The sequence below is a fragment of the Trifolium pratense genome, linkage group LG6 (assembly GCF_020283565.1).
Source record: "Trifolium pratense cultivar HEN17-A07 linkage group LG6, ARS_RC_1.1, whole genome shotgun sequence".
Classification (NCBI taxonomy): domain Eukaryota; kingdom Viridiplantae; phylum Streptophyta; class Magnoliopsida; order Fabales; family Fabaceae; genus Trifolium; species Trifolium pratense.
The window spans coordinates 15798790-15820479 of NC_060064.1; the positions used below are offsets into that span (position 1 = coordinate 15798790).

The window sequence follows — 21690 nt, forward strand, 5'->3', positions numbered from 1 at the left end:
TTTTTAGATTCATTGAAAAATGGATGTATTTAGTCTAAAATACAGACCAAATAAATCACCTTTTCAATGAATGTAAAAAAGCTACTTTTGCTTACATATGAGGCCAGAGGAAGTACCAATCAGTGGACTGCATAACTATACATGGTTGGATGAATTGAGAAGTCAAACTAATCTATATCTATATATATAATTCCTAGATAGTTCTCCTACTATCCATCTTAACCCTAATCCACATCACCCACTTGCATCCAATTAAATCCCACAATAATGCCACATCACTTCCTTATATTATATCATTCTCATCTCTATTTTTTTTATATTATATCAATCTCATAATAAATAATAAAGAATTATGCTTCTCTAATTATCCAAAAATTGATGTTACAAGATGTTATAGTTTTGATTAACAAAAAACAATAAAATAAAGAATGGACAAAAGATTATTAGCAAAAACATTCTATTGTGAACAAAAAACAATAAAATACACAAAATAAAAAAATAAAAAAAAATTAAAATGGATAATAACCCAAAACAACAACAACAACAACAACAATAATAATAATAATAATAATAATATAATTCCTAGATAGTTCTCCTACTATCCATCTTAACCCTAATCCACATCACCCACTTACATCCAATTAAATCCCACAATAATGTCACATCACTTCTTTATATTATATCATTCTCATCTCTATTTTTTTTTATATTATATCAATTTCATAATAAATAATAAAGAATTATGCTTCTCTAATTATCCAAAAATTGATGTCACAAGATGTTATAGTTTTGATTAACAAAAAACAATAAAATAAAGAATGGACAAAAGATTATTAGCAAAAACATTAACTATATATTGTGAACAAAAAACAATAAAATACACAAAATAAAAAAAAATGATAATAACCCAAAATAACAACAACAACAATAATAATAATAATAATAATAATAATAATAATAATAATAATAATCCAAAATATAATAATAATTAGTACCACACATTATATATAGATTATAACATTCCTTAGTGACAATGAAGATGAGCATAGTTGGATTCTTTTAACATTTATTCCATTTAAATGTCAACCGTTTTCATAAAAACAACAAAGAGTTTATAATTTAGTCACACAAAAAAATACGAAGTGTGTATACATTATTGACTTAATTACATTATAATTGTAGAGAAGAGTGAAAGTTATGACAAAAGTTAGGTTATGAGATTGAAATATATAACCATTATCATTATCATATTTCATTCAATTTTGATGGTCTCTACTCATTCTCTATACATATAGGTATATATAATTAGTATAACAGTTACTTCTTTATCCATGCATACATTTCTATTGAGTTTAGTTTTTAGTTAAAAAAAATCACTCTTTCAAACCATAGCTCATATCTACCCTCATGTGTCTGCTATAGTAGCTGGAAAAGCAAATCTAAAGTTGCAAGTTCGAATAGTTCATGTGTGGAATATAACGGACAAATACAAACCAAACTGAGGTTACGTCTATGAATATGTTGTTTATTGATGAAAAAGTGGTGTACTATCTTGATATACTTCTCACATTTTCACAAAATCTCTATTGATGTTTTTTTATTATTGACTTTTTCCCTTTTTTTACTTTGATCATCCGGTGTGATAAGATTCTTGCTACTATGGGAAAGAGTTTGGTTTCAAAGAATTATGCTTCTCTAATTATCCAAAAATTGATGTCACAAGATGTTATAGTTTTGATTAACAAAAAACAATAAAATAAAGAATGGACAAAAGATTATTAGCAAAAACATTAACTATATATTGTGAACAAAAAACAATAAAATACACAAAATAAAAAAAAATGATAATAACCCAAAATAACAACAACAATAATAATAATAATAATAATAATAATAATAATAATAATAATAATAATCCAAAATATAATAATAATTAGTACCACACATTATATATAGATTATAACATTCCTTAGTGACAATGAAGATGAGCATAGTTGGATTCTTTTAACATTTATTCCATTTAAATGTCAACCGTTTTCATAAAAACAACAAAGAGTTTATAATTTAGTCACACAAAAAAATACGAAGTGTGTATACATTATTGACTTAATTACATTATAATTGTAGAGAAGAGTGAAAGTTATGACAAAAGTTAGGTTATGAGATTGAAATATATAACCATTATCATTATCATATTTCATTCAATTTTGATGGTCTCTACTCATTCTCTATACATATAGGTATATATAATTAGTATAACAGTTACTTCTTTATCCATGCATACATTTCTATTGAGTTTAGTTTTTAGTTAAAAAAAATCACTCTTTCAAACCATAGCTCATATCTACCCTCATGTGTCTGCTATAGTAGCTGGAAAAGCAAATCTAAAGTTGCAAGTTCGAATAGTTCATGTGTGGAATATAACGGACAAATACAAACCAAACTGAGGTTACGTCTATGAATATGTTGTTTATTGATGAAAAAGTGGTGTACTATCTTGATATACTTCTCACATTTTCACAAAATCTCTATTGATGTTTTTTTATTATTGACTTTTTCCCTTTTTTTACTTTGATCATCCGGTGTGATAAGATTCTTGCTACTATGGGAAAGAGTTTGGTTTCAAAGATAAAAAAATTGGTTGAAATGATCAACATATAAGGTTGAAAATATATTGGTTGGAGGAAGTGATAAGTACATCACTTTTATTATTATTATTATTATTATTATTATTATTATTATTATTATTTTCATTTTCACAATACTTATTGTTACAATTTATACGAATAATTTTTCAACATTATAATATAAAATACCACATAACACCTGTGCATCGCACGGGTGTGAGACTAGTATATATAAATCCTAAATAGTTCTCCTACCATTAATCCTAACCCTAATTGTATTAACCAATCATAGCTTTTAAATCATTTTCTTTAAAAAATAAATAATAAAAAATTAACAATTGTAAATTTGTAATTAATTTTTATTTATTTAGCCACATGCCACATTACTTCTAATGATTTTTCACATGCCACATTTAATCTCAAGCATTCATATGTCTTTTCATTTCATTTCTATTCATACACCATTATCATTTTCATATGCCCAATTTAATTACCAAGAAATCTAATGGTTTCCAATAAAAAGTTTTTTTTGAAGCAATGAAAAGTTGTACAAATTTAATTTCATATCTTTCCGGTGGACATTATAAATATTTTTCTATTTCTTTGTTTCTTTTTCAATTCTTTCCATCACCCGAGTCATTTGGAAAGAGTTGATTTTCTTCTTTACCTATGTTTTTTTTATCTTCCATTCACATTCACTTCTTCATCCTTCTTATTTTTTCATTTTGTTACTTTTTAACGTGCTTGCACATGGTATTAGGTAATAGTTCATCATTTTAACTATTTTTGTTTCCTCCCTTAATTACTTGCATTCAACATATTTGCAGCAGTAGGTTTAATTCATATGCTTTGAATATCTATAAAATCTTTTGTTTTGTAGATATACTAATTTACATTGGTTGATCTAACAAATACTTTATTTTAATTTTTGTCCAGGTAGATGTTGCTATTATCATGGAAGTAGGATTTAGTGTGATTGCTTATATATTTATAATGTAATACTACTATTATGCAATTGCCTTTATATATGCTACAATTTATTTTGGGTTTCTATTACGGGAATATATATTAAATAGTGTATTTTTTTATATTTATTTATACTTTTTTATGTTTGCATTATATATATATTTTGATTTTAATTTAGAGATTGATATACTTGATCTATATGTATACGAGATTTATATTATAATTGTGTTTCTCCAAGCAATTGACATTGTTTATGCTTAATAATTGATTTGTTTGTTTGATTTTTGGTTACAAAGTTGGAAGAACTTGAAGAACTATGTTTGTACCAAAAAAATAACTTATGAACTATGTATGTCCTTGCCTAAAAAAAAGTATTGTTCATGTTTTTTTTTTTTTTAATTTCAAGTTTCAACTATAGGTCATTTCTTCTTCAATTATTTAAATTTTTTAATTAACGTTATATTATAAACAACATATAACACCCGTGCATCGCACGGGTAAGGGTCTAGTAGAAACATGACACTTGTTATTCGGGAGGCTCATGAGATTAATATGTTACAATTATGATGTTAAATCTAGTATTTCTCAAATGTTGATTACTACCATTAAGAATGGGTACACTACCATTGTCAATCTTGAACCTCTCTTGCTTGTGATCAGGATTTCTCAATTTGATAAATGATTCTTCACAAAAGGTTCATATTAGTCGTATCTAACGCGAGGTTAATTCTAGTGCAGATGCTAACCCTTGACATTTTTTTAACTTACTGACGTATTTGTTGTTTTTTTTAACTGTTAAATAAAAAAGGAAAATGCTAAACAATGCCACGTTTTGTGACCGACCAATGAATTGTGACCAAAAACACATTTTGTGAGAACCACCACATTTTGTTACCAAAAACACAATCATGAATTGGACAAGCTAAAGTAGTAAATTAACCCATTCATTGAAGGACCATAACTTGGTATAGTTCCTTCCTACTTCCTAGCATGAAAGTTTGGTTTTGTATAGGTACTACTCGTGTCTTGTTTTGTGAGTATTAGTAGTTGGGTAGATGAACAAACAAACAATAGACGGAGAAAACAAAGTCATGTTTATGTTCCTTTTTTCTTCTCCATTCCCCGTATCTACTATTTTTGTCTTGGCATGTGGACTACTAGTATTTACAAACTACTACATATATCCATTTTAAAAACCATGGTTTAAAGTTATTCTATGCGTAATCCCTTCGATCTCAAATATAAATAAAATTTAGTCGAAAAAAGTTAATTTATTTGATCAAAAATTTAGACAAAATAAATCAACTTTTGCTTATATTTAAGATTGGAGTAATATATATATATATATATATATATATATATATATATATATATATATATATATATATATATATATATATATATATATATATATATATATATATATATATATATATATATATATATATATCAAGAAAAATAATAAGTAATGAGTATAAAATTTTATAAAAAAATAAATTATAATTGAGTGTTAATTATGATCATAACTGCATAATAAAATATAATGAAATTTTAGTGCACACAAATATTAATTAGAGAATATATAATTAAAAATAAAAAATTGAATGTATCTAAAATACAAAAGTGAATTTAAATTTTTTTTTTTTTTCTAAAAAAACAGCTAATTTGATTTTTTTTTATAAAGTGAAATAAATCTATAGTGATATTTATTAATAATGGAGGTAGTAGTAAAAGAAATTTATATAGAAATGGGTGCACAATTTATTTGAATGGGAAATATGGGCACATATTTGTACCATGACTCATGCATTGAATGTTTCAATAAATAATGCTGCTGCATCTTTAATTTGCTAACCCAAAAAATCTTATTCTTATGCTAACAAGAATAAAATTTGGTAGTTGAGCAAAGATAAAGTGAAGGTTACAAGTTTATATTAATAGTACTCTCAATTTAGTTTATATAGATACACAAAAACTTTAACAACTCACATTCATCTAGTACTTTTTTCTTAAGAAATTTTTTCTAACCATTTTTTGTTTTTGGTTAAATCATGGTGGGAAGCATTTTAGGAAAGATTAATAGTAACACATACTCAAATGGGTCATCTCAGAATCATAATAATGGATTAGAGGATAAGCTTGATGAGTTTAGGAGATTAATTGGCAAAACTAATGGTGATCCATTAAGAATTGTGAGTGTTGGAGCTGGTGCTTGGGGAAGTGTTTTTGCAGCACTTTTACAAGACACTTATGGTGAATTTAGAGACAAAGTACAAATCAGAATATGGAGAAGATCAGGAAGAAAAGTTGATAGAGAAACTGCTAAACATCTCTTTGAAGTTATTAATTCAAGAGAAGATGTTTTAAGAAGGTTGATAAGAAATTGTGCTTATTTAAAATATGTTGAAGCAAGACTTGGTGATAGGACATTATTTGCTGATGAGATTCTTAAAGATGGTCTTTGTTTGAATATGATTGATACTCCTGTTTGTCCTTTGAAAGTTGTTACTAATTTGCAAGAAGCTGTTTGGGATGCTGATATTGTTGTTAATGGTTTACCTTCGACCGAAACTCGAGAGATTTTCGAAGAGATTAGTAAGTATTGGAAGGAGAGGATTAGTGTTCCTATTATAATTTCTTTGTCTAAAGGTATTGAAGCTGCATTGGAGCCTGTTCCTCATATTGTAACTCCTACAAAAATGATTCATCAAGCAAGTAAGATTTGTTCTTATTTTTTCTTTCTTTTCATTTCTATTTATTTACATGTTTTCTTTTCTGCCATTATTGTTGTCTTCTTTTTAAAAATTGATGAAAAGTGATGTTCATCTCATGCCTTTGTTACCTGAAAAACTCCTAACTGTTACAAACGCGAAATTTAAAAGACCCCTGAATGCATTTGGCCTAATAATTATATTTTTGTCTCTTGTCCTTTTCTCTATCTCTCTTTCTCCCTAATTTAAATGAATTGGTGAAAAGTATTGCAAATTATGAGAGTGCCTTGATAAGGAGTTGTGTTATTTGAACATTTAAAATTTAACAACTTTTGCGTCAACATGTTAAGGGGTAAACACGGTTTAAATAGGCGTTTACTTATGTTCAATAGATGGTTGATGGATATACCATATGTCAAAACTCATTAATCTTCAAGGTAACTTGATTAACAACAGATCTAGACATGATTAAAATCAAGTTTTACTACTACTAGGTTGTCCTTAATGTTTTTAGTGTAATAAATCTCTTTAGATTAAGCTTAGATTTTGTATTTCTTTCCTTGCATAAGTTGAATCCTTCCCTCATTCTTTTGACAGCTGGAGTGCCTATGGAGAACATACTTTATCTTGGTGGTCCAAATATTGCCTCAGAAATCTACAACAAGGAGTATGCAAATGCTAGAATTTGTGGAGCTGAGAAATGGAGAAAACCTTTAGCAAAGTTTCTTAGACAACCACATTTTATTGTATGGGACAATAGTGACCTTGTTACTCATGAGGTCATGGGTGGCTTGAAAAATGTCTATGCAATTGGAGCTGGTAAGCTTCAATTTTGTCATTAACACTTTAATTATGTCTAATGTCAAACTTGAAGTAATCTATATCAGAAATCACAAACTTGGTATGTGTAATGTTGTCTATTTCATTTGTTGATTCACTCCCTATGCAAAAAATCATTTGGTCCTGGGTTCTATTCTTAGCCAATGCATATGTAAGAACATATGTCGGGATAGGTCAGTCTTTAAATGGATCTCAGTTACCTCCAGAGATTAGTCTCCGCAGTTGCTTACGGTGAATATCTTAGTTTACACAAAAAAAAAATATACGAAAAGAAGCATTAGATATATTGACTTGAAACTTGGAGCAAATGGTTCAAAACACCTCTAATTTTATAATGTCATTTTCATGTCTTAACATTTGCTTTATGATTTACAATCTATATGTCCTGATTTTCTTTTTAATGTTATATCAGGAATGGTTGCATCCCTTACCAATGAAAGTGCCACTAGCAAATCAGTGTACTTTGCACACTGTACTTCAGAGATGATATTCATCACTCACTTGTTAACCGAAGAGCCTGAGAAACTTGCTGGACCATTACTAGCTGATACTTATGTGACATTGCTAAAAGGTCGTAACGCGTGGTACGGTCAAATGTTAGCTAAGGGTGAACTAAGCCCTGACATGGGTGTCAACATTAGTGGCAAAGGAATGATTCAGGTATAAAAACTAACAATATTAACATCGACCGTTTGTAACAAAATTGTATGTAATTTTCTCGAGAGTTTCAATTGCATCTTCAAAATGTCAAATTTGAATAATTATAATTTATATGAATTGACCTCTATGACCTGCCAATTATCTCTACTAGGGAGTATCTGCAGTGGAAGCATTCTTTCAACTTTTGAGTCAATCGAGCCTGAATGTGTTGCATCCTGAAGAAAAAAAGCATGTTGCTCCTGTTGAGCTCTGTCCTATCTTGAAGACACTCTACAAAATATTGATATCAAGGTAATTAATCAATCTCCTAACAATAATTAGCATAAGCCTTTGCTGTTAGTGTGAGTAATCAGAGAATTTGAGGGTAAAAACATGTTTGGTTAATTAAAAGATGTAATTGATACACTTTCAAGTTTCAACTCAAGTAAAAACTTGTTATCTTTTGAGCACTTTCAACTTAAGTAATCCATTTGGAAATCTCTATTATAAGTTTTCTCATGCTTCTGGTGCATGTTGGATTTCTTAGGGAACAATCAACACAAGCTATTCTGAAAGCTCTGAGGGATGAAAATCTGAATGATCCGCGAGAACGCATTGCGATTGCACAGAGTCATGCTTTCTACAGGCCTTCACTTCTTGGACAACAGTGATTGTCTTCACTTGGCAAAAACAAATGTGGATGTAACCATTTATAGGAAACATTAGTCAAAGGAGACATAAATCATATATGTACTGGTATTATTTTGTGACGAGTTTTCTTGTATTACATTATTGTTTGTATATACATATGTCAAGATATAGGCCTCTAAACATTTACACCAATGATGTCCCAAAACCCCATTGTGGCCAAAATTTAGTGAACCACCAAATTCGTCCTTGATTTTGTAAGATGCTCTCAAACAAATCTATAACTTTATGAATATTCAAAAAGGTCTCTGACTTTGTCAAATTTTATTTATATTAGTAATTCTCAAAATATGCTAGGGACTAAATTAATAAAGTCAAAGACCTTTTTAAAATATTTATAATCACATCACTTACTCCAACCATTTGTGCTATATCCGGTTGTAGTTAAATTATAATCGTTTTTTACTAAATTAAATTGTAATATTTTGTAACGTGTATTCTGTCCTAATTAATGTGTATTCTGTGTTGTGTGGGAGTGGGAGTGAATGCCTAAAATTTCAACAACTTAGTCTTTCATGCAGACAGCAGAAACTTATTCAACAAGATAATGTTTGGAGTAGTTGTTTACTGTATTTATAGAACTGTATCATTATATTGGATCACAGAGCAGTTCAATGTGACACAACAGCCAAGTTTCGAGTCTCCAATGACTTAAACAGCTGCAAGGAAGAAAACCAATACTTCTTTCCGTTTACAAAGAAGTATTCTATCTATAGGCTGTACAAAAAACCTGTCACAAAATCCATTTTAGCTTGCCTATGTATTTTTCACAACTATGTCAGAATCCTATACCAAATTCCGTGGAAGCTCTGGACCTAACAAAAAAAAACGATACCCAAAAAGCGTGGCAAAAATGGGCTACCACTATTAAGCCCAATAGTAAGTTCAGCAGCTACTGAGTCGCTTAAGTAATTCCTTAACCAAATCTGCTTTCCGAAGCTTAGACAAGCCTTTCATATTGAGTGTCTTTGCTATGCCCTTCAATGCAGGCAGTGTCTTTTGCATCAAGGTTTCCATGGTTTCTGTCGAGGTAATAGGGAGCAAAGCTGAGCTCTCATTATGATGATCCCCCAATGCAAGCGATTTTCCATTATCTGAATTTGCTGTGTCCAAGTAGTTAACAATTGAATTTTGTACTTCTGAGGTAATTGACAACTCTGAAACTCGTCTTTTCTTTTGTAATTCAGAAAATTTCCTGTCATAAGGAACAATAGCATTACCAGCAGTTTCATGCTGGCCCAGCTGCACAGACCTCTTAGTGACTTTACTATTTGTGAGCTCATTTAAGGTTGTACCAGCAGTACAGCTATTTGGTTTCCGCTGCCTCTTGGTTGATACATCATCATCGCTGTCAGAAAGAACAATAGTAGTATAGTCATCAAATTCATACTGGCCCATTTGCACAGCCTTCTTAGTAATTTTACTATTCATGGACTTGTTTTTTGATATCCGCTGCCTCTTGGTTGATACATCATCACTGCTGTCAGAAAAAACAATAGCATAGTCATCAATTTCATACTGGCCCATTTGCACAGCCTTCATGAACTCGTTTTTTGGTTTCCGCTGCCTCTTGGTTGTTACATTCTTAGATGTACTTGTAAAAACTTCTAAAGGAAACAGTTCTTTGGCAGAGCATGCCTCAAATTCAGGTTTTTTCTTTCCCTGAGCTTTCGACTTTAAAGTGAAGCGTTTACTGGGCTTGCTGAAGTTAACAGCCACTTTGGATTTTGTGTCTTGGGCTTGTGGTTTCTCTTCATCCGTCAGCTGTAACCTAGTACAAAGGACATTCTTCATTTGCATCCCTGGCAGTGAAATTGATACAGAATTTTCAGCACTAAGAGTGGCCGTTTCAAATTTTATCACTTGCAGGGCATTGTTGCCATTATTTTCTTTAAAGGCACTTGATTCTGTATCACCAAAACCCAATTTTTGAGGATAAACAATTTGTAGGGGTACATTCATAGATTCCAAATCTTCATCTGGAGCAACCTTGGATTCTTTCCAGCAGACTCTTCGTGCAGTTTTTGGTGCAAAATGACACAGTTTTGTAGCTAAATCAGAATTTTCAGTTTCTTCTTGTTGGCCAGTACCAAATCTGGAACACATTTCCATCGTCTTGATAATTTCAAGGGTATTTGAGCATACATTTCCGTTGAGATTCGTATTTTTTTCCTGCACAATCTATACGCAATATCAATGACCTGAATACCTTATTTAAAAAAATCACGGTAGAAAAATGCAACTGCCACATCCAAAAGGTTTAAATTGAATAAAAGAGGAAAATAGCTTTTTGCACCTTTGCTTCACTTGGAATATTTCCACTTCCCTTAGACGAAAATGGATTCAAGATTTGACCTGTATTTTTAGCAATGAGTTGGCTCCCCTTGATAATCGCCAGCCTATGATCATCGGAGCAGACATTTTCTTCTTTGACAGTTATATTTACTTCCTGCACAATTTTAGAGTAAACAATGAACAGAATCCCTTGCTTAAAGTCAAAGTAGAAAATTGCAACTACCACATCCAAGAGGGTTTAAATTGATTAAAAGTGGGAAAAGGGTTTTTCGCACCTTGGTTTCACTTGGAATATTTTTGTTTTCCTTGGACAAAATCGGATTCAAACTTTGACCTGACTCCACAAGAATGAGTTGACTCCCTTTGATAATTGCAAGTCTATTAACATCTGAGCAAACATTTTCTTTGAGATCTGTATTTTCTTCCTGCATAATTTAACAAAATACAATGAACAGAATACCATGATTAAAATCAAAGTAGAATAGAATAAAAGCCACATCCAAGAGCTTTAAATTGATTAAAAGAGGAAAACGGATTCATGCACCTTGGCTTCACTTGGAATATTTCCATTTCCCTTGGACAAAAAAGGATTCAAGATTTGACATGTATCTGTAGTAACGAGTTGGCTTTGCCTGACATCCTCATCTTTCGTAACTTTATCATCTAATGTATCAGATAATATCATCCTATCAGAATGGTAAGGTACAGAGCTAACAACCTCCAAATCAGGACTTCTCACAGGAGATAATGCGAGCAATTCCTTCATTAAAAAAAAATATATATAATCAGGTACAAAGGCCAAGAAACGAGGGCTTTCAAGGCACATTATGTACAAATTTAAACCTTTAGTAACCTAAGGAGATAGAAATCCCCTCTATCTACTATAGCTACAGCAGTGCAGCCTTCGGTCTTTGATATAAAATTACGGGGCTTAACTACACATTTGGTCCCTTACGTTTATTTTAGGTTTCAATTTGGTCCCTTACGTTTATACATAAAACTGGTTGAAAAGCTTAGACCATAACAAAAGAGAAAAGAAATACAGATTGTCATTGCAAGCTAAATGCAAAGTAAGAAACTTGCTACCACTTTAGCACTTTTAGGTTTCAGTGCTAGGTTCAAATTGTCAAGAGTTTAAACTAAACTTTAGTGTTTCTTCTTGATGGATTAGTTCATAGATTTTTGTTTACATTGTGCAACCAAAATTTATGATTTATTTTCATAAGCCTACGGTCAGAGGTTTAAATTTAAACACTAACATCATTGCATTTGATATAAAAATGTCAGTAAATTGGAACTGTAAAACCAAATCTTATTTCAGATCACACAATTCAAGTTATCTCTAATAACTTTCTTGACAGAAGGAAATAAAAGATTTGGTGAGCCTGAATTCCTCAATATATATTTTCAAACTAACTTTAATATATTAAGGAATATGTATATCATCTCAATTGCAGTGTCTGCACAATCAAAACAAAATGACCAAACAGATCTTACTTCAAATTTGTAGTTTTAAATAACCTTTTTTCATATTCCAAGTCTGATTTTACTCTACCACACACACGAAACATTTTTAACGCTTGGGCTGCAAGCAAACAATCATGGACCTTTACTTCAACTCATTGGAGGTTTTTTTATTAGCACTTCAATTCATTGTTGAAGACGGCTAAATAATGAAGCTCAACCAGTTGAAAGTCCAATAAAGAGAAGAACCTAAACCTTCCCGCATGGAAAACTATAACACATTATAAGGAAAAGAATGGTTAGAGCAAAGCAGGAACAGAAAGAGACACATGAGTGAGTGAGATTCCACTTTAGGTGCTTCTGAAATGCATCTTTTGTCTGAATCTAAGCAATGTTTCCAATAAATATTCTGTCTTCACGCTTTAAAGCATGTTTATAGTTTCTTCTACAGTTTCATCTGAATTAAGGCCAACATTTTTCTCCTGACTAGAATAGCCAGCTATAGGTTTTGGGTGAATTTGGGGTGGGAGCTATGACATTAGTTGCTGTCTGCTCATTGCTAAATTCAATCAACATTAGCCAAAAAAGTGTAGGATGATTGGACATAGAATTGAAAATAACAAGTAGCAGGAAACTTGAGTAATCGCAGAATCATGTACATCTCTAACTCAAAGTATTCTTATTTGTAAATGACAAGTAAACTGCATATGCCCAAATCTTTAATTCGACATACTCAAGCTTCATTTTAAATGTTATTATTAGTAACAGATCTCAAGTATATGCATATAAAAATTTATCATATTCAATGAATGAATCACTGCTTTCATGGGCTAGAGACAGGCAGAATTATTTATAATTATCATGTTATAAGCAATTGTGACGAAGCTAGTAGACATGTTATGCAATCATTGATTGGTGCAGTAAATCAGTTATTTCGTGTAGACGAAGAAAAATTCACTTTAAGTTCTAAAATTAATACATTAAGAAAGGCAAGAAGAGAAAATAAGTGCTTCTTGAACCAAGATAAAGTACAGAGCTTTTCTCAACCTTGGTCTCGGTCTTTTCAGGATCATCTGATCTATTTCCATGAAGCTCTATAAGATATTCTGAGCTTTTAGACAGGTCTGAAGCTCCAGAGTCTTCTTCTCCTCCCTCCATTATGATATCATTTGAGTCAATATTGTTAGAACCATTATCTGGTGCATGTTCAGTAACATTCACAATTGGATTCATGATGTTCTCTTCTAGATGCTGCTTCAAATTGAAGGGGAGAAAAATTCAGTTAAGTTTGAAACCAAGAGGAAACACCGATATCATCTAACTACCCCATTAACCAATAACTCCTCTAACCAACTCCTTATCTCATATCCTAACAAATTCTCTCAACGCATTCTGAGCTATAGAATTTTATAAAGAACAATATAGTTATAATAAACTTCATTACTATCCAAAGGAGCGCAAAATCATAAAAGAATCCAACAATTTAGCCATGAGAAATAAAGGATGGATTGTAGCAAAGAAAGAGGTATCACTAGTATTATAAACTCAGGGAGTGGAAGTAGTTTCAACAATCAAACCTGGCCATGTGTATCTTGACAGTGATCTTTATGTAAAGCCTTCACTATTTCATGAAGTGTCTCAGCAGGCTCACTGTTTAATAGTAGCTGCATATCTGCACCGTCTGCATGACCACTCTTCAAATTGGTAACCGCAACATCAAGCCGGTTGATTCTTTCATTCAAAGCATTACAACATATTTCAGGCCAGTTTTCATTCTCAGTCCAGGCCAATTCATTCTGAAGGCACATGAGATCCTTTTCAAGTTCCTCAATTTCAGTATCTGCCTTAGTGAGCAAAATTCTCAAAACCTGAACACATGATTCCACATTCAAAGCATCTTCCTCAATCTCATCTGTAAAACTCAACAAAAAGCTACAGTAAACACAAAGAAACTCAAAAAAGACCAAACAAAATACAGACTGAGTAAGGACCTGTTTGGATTGGCTTATTTGAGTTTATCTACTAACATAATTTTCATAAGTTTTTTCAGCTTATTTTCACATGTTCTCCGATATAGCTTATGAAAACAGCTCGTAGCATATATTGAAACAATTTATCTTTATTTTATCTTTTGCTATAAAAATAGCTTATGTAAGCTTTTACATAACATAAGTGCTTATCATGATAAGCACTTGTGCTATAAACTGCAAATAAGTTGTTTATTTATCCAAACAGGCCCTAAGTATAAGAATAAATACCACGGCCACAGCCAAAGTAATCACAATGCCACTCAAGAATCTCCGAGTAGTTACGATCATAAGAAACTAACACCAGCAAATTACATGCAAAAAAAAAAAAAATAGAAAGAAAAACAAATTAGATGAACTTCAAACAAATCAATAACCAAAAATGATAAAATTAAAAAACCTTGATCAAAAGATGAACTCCATAGATCCCAAGCCATGAACTGAACAACATAACAACAACAACAACAAAAATATGATTAAGAAATGCAACAAAAAAATCTCTCTGAATAGTAAAAACAAGAAAAAGGAACAAATAAATGACGTGATGAATGAAGAAAGTACAGATTCAATTATTGAAGCACTGGTTCGAAATCCAAAAACCACAAAAAAAGCATTGAATGAAAAATTCCAAATATATACAAATAAAATTGAAAATCAAAAAATCAAAAATGGAAATAAAATTAGTCTAATCAAATACAGCAACAATAATTAGTGCGAATTAGTGCGAACCAACAACACTAGCAGCCATTAATTAATGAAGCATTTAACAATGATACTGTAGATAGTACTCACATCATTAAGAAAAAGTAATAAATGCGAGTTGTTGAAAGAAAAGGGGAAAATGGAGGGAAAATGAGTGCGAGAAATGCGTGCCTAGGGTTTCGGGAAGTTACGGAATTTTCAGAGCTTAAACGAAGCTGCTTTTAGAGCAGAAGGAGTGTGACTGACAATGGAAATGAAAGCGACGAGTCGGGGTGATTTCGTCATTTTATAGAAGAAGGTTGCGGTGTGTGGGTCCGAGATCTATATTGGGACCCACTTTGACTTAAGTCATTGTGGGCCGTTGATTTTTCTCAGGTGGCTTTTTCTTGTCATTGCTTTCTTGAAACCTAGCTTTTGGTGGGGTGTGTTGGGAGGGAATAAGATTGATTCACTCACTTGAAATATGAACCGTGTGATATTAAATCAACAATTTAGATCTGTTATAACGTTAAATTATGGAAAAAGCTGACAACACTGAATCACAATTTGTTTCGTGAGAGGCATGATAACGAGTGGAGATGAGTTTTACCATTTTCGTTCTTGAATTTATTGGCATTTGGGTATCATATCTTTTATCTTTTATCTTACTAAACTTTAAACAATGAAACCCTAATTACAAAGTGAAAACCCTAGCACTCTCTTATGTATGTATGATGTATGTTACATGATCATGGATATGTAATTGAGATCATCATGGGACAATTCTAATATATGTATGATGTGTGGTCTAATTCTAAGATGTGCTAACATGTGTATGATGTTTGATATGATCATGGATATCTCATCTCGTCCCATGTGGGTCCAATAAATATTTCCATGTGTAACAACATTCTTCTTAAGTTTAGCATTCACATGATGCAATGATTTACTTTTCATGAATTCTATTGGCCTTAGAACATTCATTTTGTGCTCATTGAGCGATTATCTTCTTGTCATGTGCTTAACATCATCACATCACATACATCAAATATACTTCAACAAGAAAGATCCTTCTACAAGCAACCATAAATGGCCTCTCTCATAAGCCAATCAAAAGCATCCCCTATCAACAAGAAAGATCTCCTATTATGATTATCATCATCACATATCTATTGAACAAGTAAGCTTACTTGAACAATTAACCTCACCTCTCCCCTAAACCAATCAAACTAATCCACAAGTCATGACATCAAGACTATGAACCATCCTTCCCAAATCTCATAAACCCTCCTCTCATCTCTCTCTCCGCTCAAATCTTTAACTTCCCAAATCTATCTCTCTCTCCCTCCCTCCATTTCACTTTGTTTCTTGTCATGTGTTGAACATCTATACCAACAAAAAAAATCAATTTGCTATGTGTGACATAACAAAGCATATGCAAAAATAAACTTATACCTATACCTGGACGCTTCTAATGCATTCTACAAGAGGTGTTTCTTGCCATGTGTTGGCCATATGTATATGACATAACAAAACATGCAATAATCTCCACATCATGCCTCATTCAATAAAAATCCTTCATGCATATAACCTCCCTACTAATAGCATTTTCTTCAACCAATTGAGCTAATGTGTATGAGATAACGCCATTGAGATAGCAAAATGCAATCATATAATGATTTCTAAAAGATATGTGTTGGCTTTACACCAAATAGTTCAAAAACGTTTACCTCTTACCATTTGTGCCACACTTCATAGACATCTCTCTATAAATATCAAGCATCTCCTCATCCACTCATCACCACAAAATACCCTTCCAATATCATAAGTTTTCTTGCACTCAAAATGGCTAACACATGTTACTATAGATACTATCATAAGTTTTCGTGCTAATCCTGCGGAGGAGGGAACTCTTCACGTGATTTTAATATGAATTGAAAATTTATAGGAATAGTTCCCTTTACATTAAAAATTAACACCTTATGTTAATTTTTTTTTTTTTTGCAAGAACAATTCTCATAAATTTTTTTGACTACTTATTCATTTAATGTGAATTTGATGCTTTTTTTTTAAGGAAAATGCATTAATCCACATATTTATCATTAGAGCTCCAAAACCATTTTCAAAATTATTGGTTAAATGAAGCACTTGGATTATTCTTTTAGGTTTACTCATATTAGATATTGTTATGCCTCTGTGCTTATGGTTTACATCTATAACTTTTAATTTGTGATTTTAAATATATATGGCGTTCTACAGGTCGCCAACTAGTACTTGCTTCAATCTTCGACGATGATAAAAAATAGTACTCAAATCTTACCCTTGCTTTTACCCTTCAAACATTAAAGGATTATTAATTTCACTTGCTCTTCTAAAATCAACAACTCTTTTAGAGTTGGAAAGTAAGCATTATCAATCATTAATGATTAAATGAAATTCAACTATTTATATTAAATGCACATGTATAACAGATTATGGATGCATATAAATATCGAGAGTTCGAACACTGCTGGTAAAAGTGATCCTGAAAAAATAGCTGATATTTTCAACCTTTTCATATTATAAAAAATTGACTATAATGTTGTAAGTTTGACAACTTTAGCATCTAGCTCTTATTGAATACAAAATTGGTAAAAATGGAGCATCTGATCCATATTCCTTCCCCTGTGGCATCTGTGCCAATGTTGATTATAATGCAACACTGCATAATTATGCAGAATGTGTCTCTGAAAATTGATTCAATGACTCATTTTTAGACAGAAATGCTTCACCCGTTTTCAACCAGTTCACATATTGCTTTTGCTCCCGTGTGTGTAGGTAGTGGAGAAGAAAATTGGTTAAGCTTCCTCCAATGCCCTTTTCTATCAGGTATTCCTTGAATGCTTTTTGTAAATTAGCATCCAGATCACTGCACATGATATAGAGAAGACAATGCATAAGATTATATTAGTAATAAAATAACTCAAATAGTTTATGAATGGTTTCACTAAAATTCAAAGTGATGGTATTGTTAAAACTCAAATAGTCATATAGGTAACAAGAAAATGCACATTTTCTGATCTAACATATTTAACTTACTAAATGAAAACCTAGTGCTTAAATTCTTACAGGCTTAATTTTATATAACTAGCTTAATCGGTTCAGAAAATCGATGACCAGTGACAGTATTGACTTTAAAATGTTGGAATACTAGAGTTTTTTTTTTTTAACAGTTGAATGCATTGCTTAGTTGCTTCAAATCTACCAGCAAGAACTAGAGTCAAGATGAGTAATTCTCTAAAATGCATTTGTAATAGCTACATCTAAAAAGACAATTGCTTGCAGTATGCCGTCTAAAAGCCATATAAAATGGAATGTGAACATTCAAGGTACAAAAAGGTTACTAGATAAGATGAGTAGATGGATCATCTGGCAGAGTGGTTTGGGTTATGCAGAAAAGTTATATGAAAGTAACACTTGCCGCATAAATCAACTAGAAAACGTTACATGTTTATACAATGACAATGAGCAGATACAGGGATAAGGAGAGAGGTTCCAACTTCCAATAATCTATCAAATGGATATGGACGAAAAAATATAGGGTTATACAACTGTCATCTATAACACATGTTGAAGTTATGGGTTTTTATGGAGGAAAATGAATAATTTGAATACTAAAATTATATTATATTAATATTTATATGAGTGATATATTAGGTCTTATTTCAAAAGGACAAGTGCTAGCCCTTTTTATACTAATATATAATCCTAAACCTAAGTTAGTAAAGAAACAAACAAAACATGATATTTAAGAAAAAAATGGAAACCAATCCTGACAGATAGTCTATGTTACTCGAAATTGCGCTATGGCGGATTAGCAGAGCAACCGCTGTCTGTTACAGAACCTGCAGTACCAGAGCAGGTTAGTGTAGCAGTCGTAGTGGCCAAAAGAGAAGAAGTCACAGCCACTATAGCCCCGAACTTCATAATAAGGTCAAAAGTACAAAAAAAGTGCATTTACAATTTAAAGGTAGGAATTTGGTTCGTGTATTCTGGGATTTTTGCAACTAAAACACCAAAATAGCATTTGGACATTCTCCTCTCTCACTCTGTTTCTCTCCTACCGCCATGTTTCACACAACCCTCAACTTACAAGCCAGTTTTGTAGGGTTAATTTAGACTCTACCCAAATTCTAAGATATTCTAATACGCAACGACACCAAGTCTTTCTTTGGTCACTAAAGAATATCAGCCAACGTCAAATATATCACAAACATTGTAAACTCAATGCAGATCAATTTCCTCCTAAACTGGAAGACCAAATGTTGGAACATGTATTTTAACTTTTAAGGCTCCCAACTAGCCACTGCCTCTACAAATGTAGTCGTGTATAGCCACATGATTACTTTATCGCTAAACTACTCGGACCAGAGAGCAGATTTTTAAGATAATACTCTGTATGTTAAGCATTTGAAAGCAAACTACCTCAGACATAAAAAAGGAATAACAACACATACAGTGTTGTCAAAGCTAACTTTTATAAAACATACTTGACATCAGTATGCAGATTGGAAGGAAAAAAACTCTCATAATGTCATAGCCACATCTCTCTCTCCAAAATAACAAGAGATGATAGAGTAAACTATCATTTTCTTCTCCAACCTTACCACCCAGTTTCACATTAGTCCTACACTACAGTCATGAAAAAAAGAAGACATCAACCTATCATTTTGTCAGTTAGGTTAGTCCCTACTGTTTAGAGATCTCCGTTAGTAGTAAGAGTGTGCCTATTCAGCATGCTAAATGCCTTGTGTTGTTTAACTATTGCTCCTGAAACTAGTTAATATTTCCCAGAATCCCTAAAACATCAACCCCCAAATTTTGATATTCACCCTACCCTTCATCTAGCTGACTCGTTTTTCCCAAGTTTTCCCCACCTTTTATATCAATCAGATAGGATAACCCCCAATTATTTACATTTTAAAAAGCAACACAAGTGTTTAATATATTAGTAATTTATATATTCTAAAATATACTCGGGTCGGGGCTACTCAATCATGGGGGAACTGCTTTGTTATTTACTTATTTTGCTTCGTTTATGCTGAATGAAAATGACAATGAACTCAAGTTGGCATGGGATTGTTTGAATTCAACTGACTTCAGAAAAAATACAGAAGCTAAAATACAAGCTGAGATAAAGATCAGGGTTTGATGTTTAACTGCATCCATTTGTCATCAAATGTCTATACGTACGTTACTTGTATGATGTGAATAGTTTGTTGTGATACGCATGAAGAGTGGCATTATAGAGTGAATTCAACGAGTATAATCCATTTGAACTTCAAATATCTGATAATCTTATGTCCATGTCAGACACTATAAGTGATTTATGTTTGAATACATTCATGTAAAAGTAAGTTGAACACTAATTTTGAGGCTGAAAATCAATTGCAGGTTAATTGTAGAAACAAAAGGTTCAAATTCTAGCTTCGAGTTATAATCAATTATAAGAATCTAAAGGTAAAATCAATTCTACTTAATGTCATCCAAACATGTAAAAATAAATTCTACAACTATATAATCAATTTAGCCTCATTTAGAAGTGAAACCAAACATACTCTAAGACTAATTCCAATTAATAATTTACCTGAATAAGGGGCCTCTGTAAATGGAAGAGCTAAAATATGTAGGTGATCTAAGATAATAAGCATTATTGATCTCAAATTCAGAGCTTTTATCAGTTTCTTGATAAGCTCTACAGTCAAATTGCAAAATAGAGGACAAGTCTGGCTTTTTAATGCATACTTTCATGAAAACATCCCTTATAAAAATATGATCTTTTTCATAGTTAGGAGGACCCAATATAGCTGAAAGAGCAACTTCCTCACCCGAATCGCTTTTTCGTCTCAAAATCACATCTTTTGAATGTTGTGGTGAATCTGAGTCTACCACAAATTCACCTAAAGAACCAATTTGAGCATTCTACATCCATGAAAATTAATGTGTAAGTTGCAATTAAAAAAAAAACTTTTGTTAATTTGAAGTGACTGAAATATTTGAGAATTGAATGAAGTGAAAATATGAATAAGTGGAATTTGATTATTGAGTTATGTGAATGAATTGATGATAACCTGAAAGTGATTAGAAGAAAGTTCAAAATTAATTTCGGATTTGAAGAGTTTGAGAAGTTCCAAATCTTGAACAGCTTTGAAACCCTTACTCACCGCTACTCCCACCACCCTCGGCATACTCCAAATTCTGCAATTTGTTTTCCTTTTGTTGTTTGTTTAGAGAAAAAATATATATATTTACATCCACTTTTAATATGATAAAATTGATAAATTGATTACCGTCAAATTTATTAATTTATTCATATTTACTTTAATAATATTTTAAGTTTTATATTCTTCATTTTTTTTTTATTATGTTAATAAGATAAGATAAGAATAACAAAATAAAGATATAAATTTAAAAATAGGAACAAAACAAAATTATAGAAGTTTAATAAAAATTATAGTAGCAACATTTGAGCAATGAAAGCTCAATTTGTAACCATTCAAAAATTTTCCTGTTCGAGTTTGAATCTTCTTTATTCCATCAGTCCTAAATTTTTGGTCATAAATCTTCTTTACTGCTTCACTCTCCAAAGTAACAACATATTTCTCTTTGGACCGCGCTATCTCCATATTTTAACAAAAGTTTGAGATGAAAAATAATCATTTATGTTGAGGAGGTGACGATAAGTGGGTTTAG

The 21690-nt window shown here is 31.4% G+C and overlaps 3 protein-coding genes across 3 annotated transcripts; 1 reads left to right on the forward strand and 2 right to left on the reverse strand.

Annotated features, from left to right (window-relative positions):
- The first annotated feature begins 5338 nt into the window (after positions 1 to 5338).
- On the forward strand, positions 5339 to 8570 carry LOC123888292 (glycerol-3-phosphate dehydrogenase [NAD(+)] GPDHC1, cytosolic). Its single transcript, XM_045937290.1, has 5 exons — positions 5339 to 6308; positions 6902 to 7123; positions 7557 to 7804; positions 7956 to 8095; positions 8331 to 8570. The coding sequence occupies exons 1-5, from the start codon at positions 5645 to 5647 to the stop codon at positions 8452 to 8454; spliced, it is 1398 nt and encodes a 465-aa protein (XP_045793246.1). The 5' UTR covers positions 5339 to 5644; the 3' UTR covers positions 8455 to 8570.
- Positions 8571 to 8732: 162 nt separating this feature from the next.
- On the reverse strand, positions 8733 to 14918 carry LOC123888291. Its single transcript, XM_045937289.1, has 9 exons — positions 14839 to 14918; positions 14678 to 14717; positions 14509 to 14574; positions 13828 to 14162; positions 13298 to 13504; positions 11331 to 11546; positions 11062 to 11211; positions 10788 to 10940; positions 8733 to 10672 (listed from the first exon to the last, which is right to left on the reverse strand). The coding sequence occupies exons 2-9, from the start codon at positions 14712 to 14714 to the stop codon at positions 9377 to 9379; spliced, it is 2460 nt and encodes an 819-aa protein (XP_045793245.1). The 5' UTR covers positions 14715 to 14717; positions 14839 to 14918; the 3' UTR covers positions 8733 to 9376.
- Positions 14919 to 17477: 2559 nt separating this feature from the next.
- LOC123888293 (uncharacterized protein At2g39795, mitochondrial) lies at positions 17478 to 21212 on the reverse strand. The gene is made up of 3 exons (XM_045937291.1): positions 21069 to 21212; positions 20585 to 20919; positions 17478 to 17866 (listed from the first exon to the last, which is right to left on the reverse strand). Exons 1-3 carry the CDS (start codon positions 21183 to 21185, stop codon positions 17668 to 17670), a joined length of 651 nt encoding a protein of 216 aa, XP_045793247.1. The 5' UTR covers positions 21186 to 21212; the 3' UTR covers positions 17478 to 17667.
- Positions 21213 to 21690: the final 478 nt, after the last annotated feature.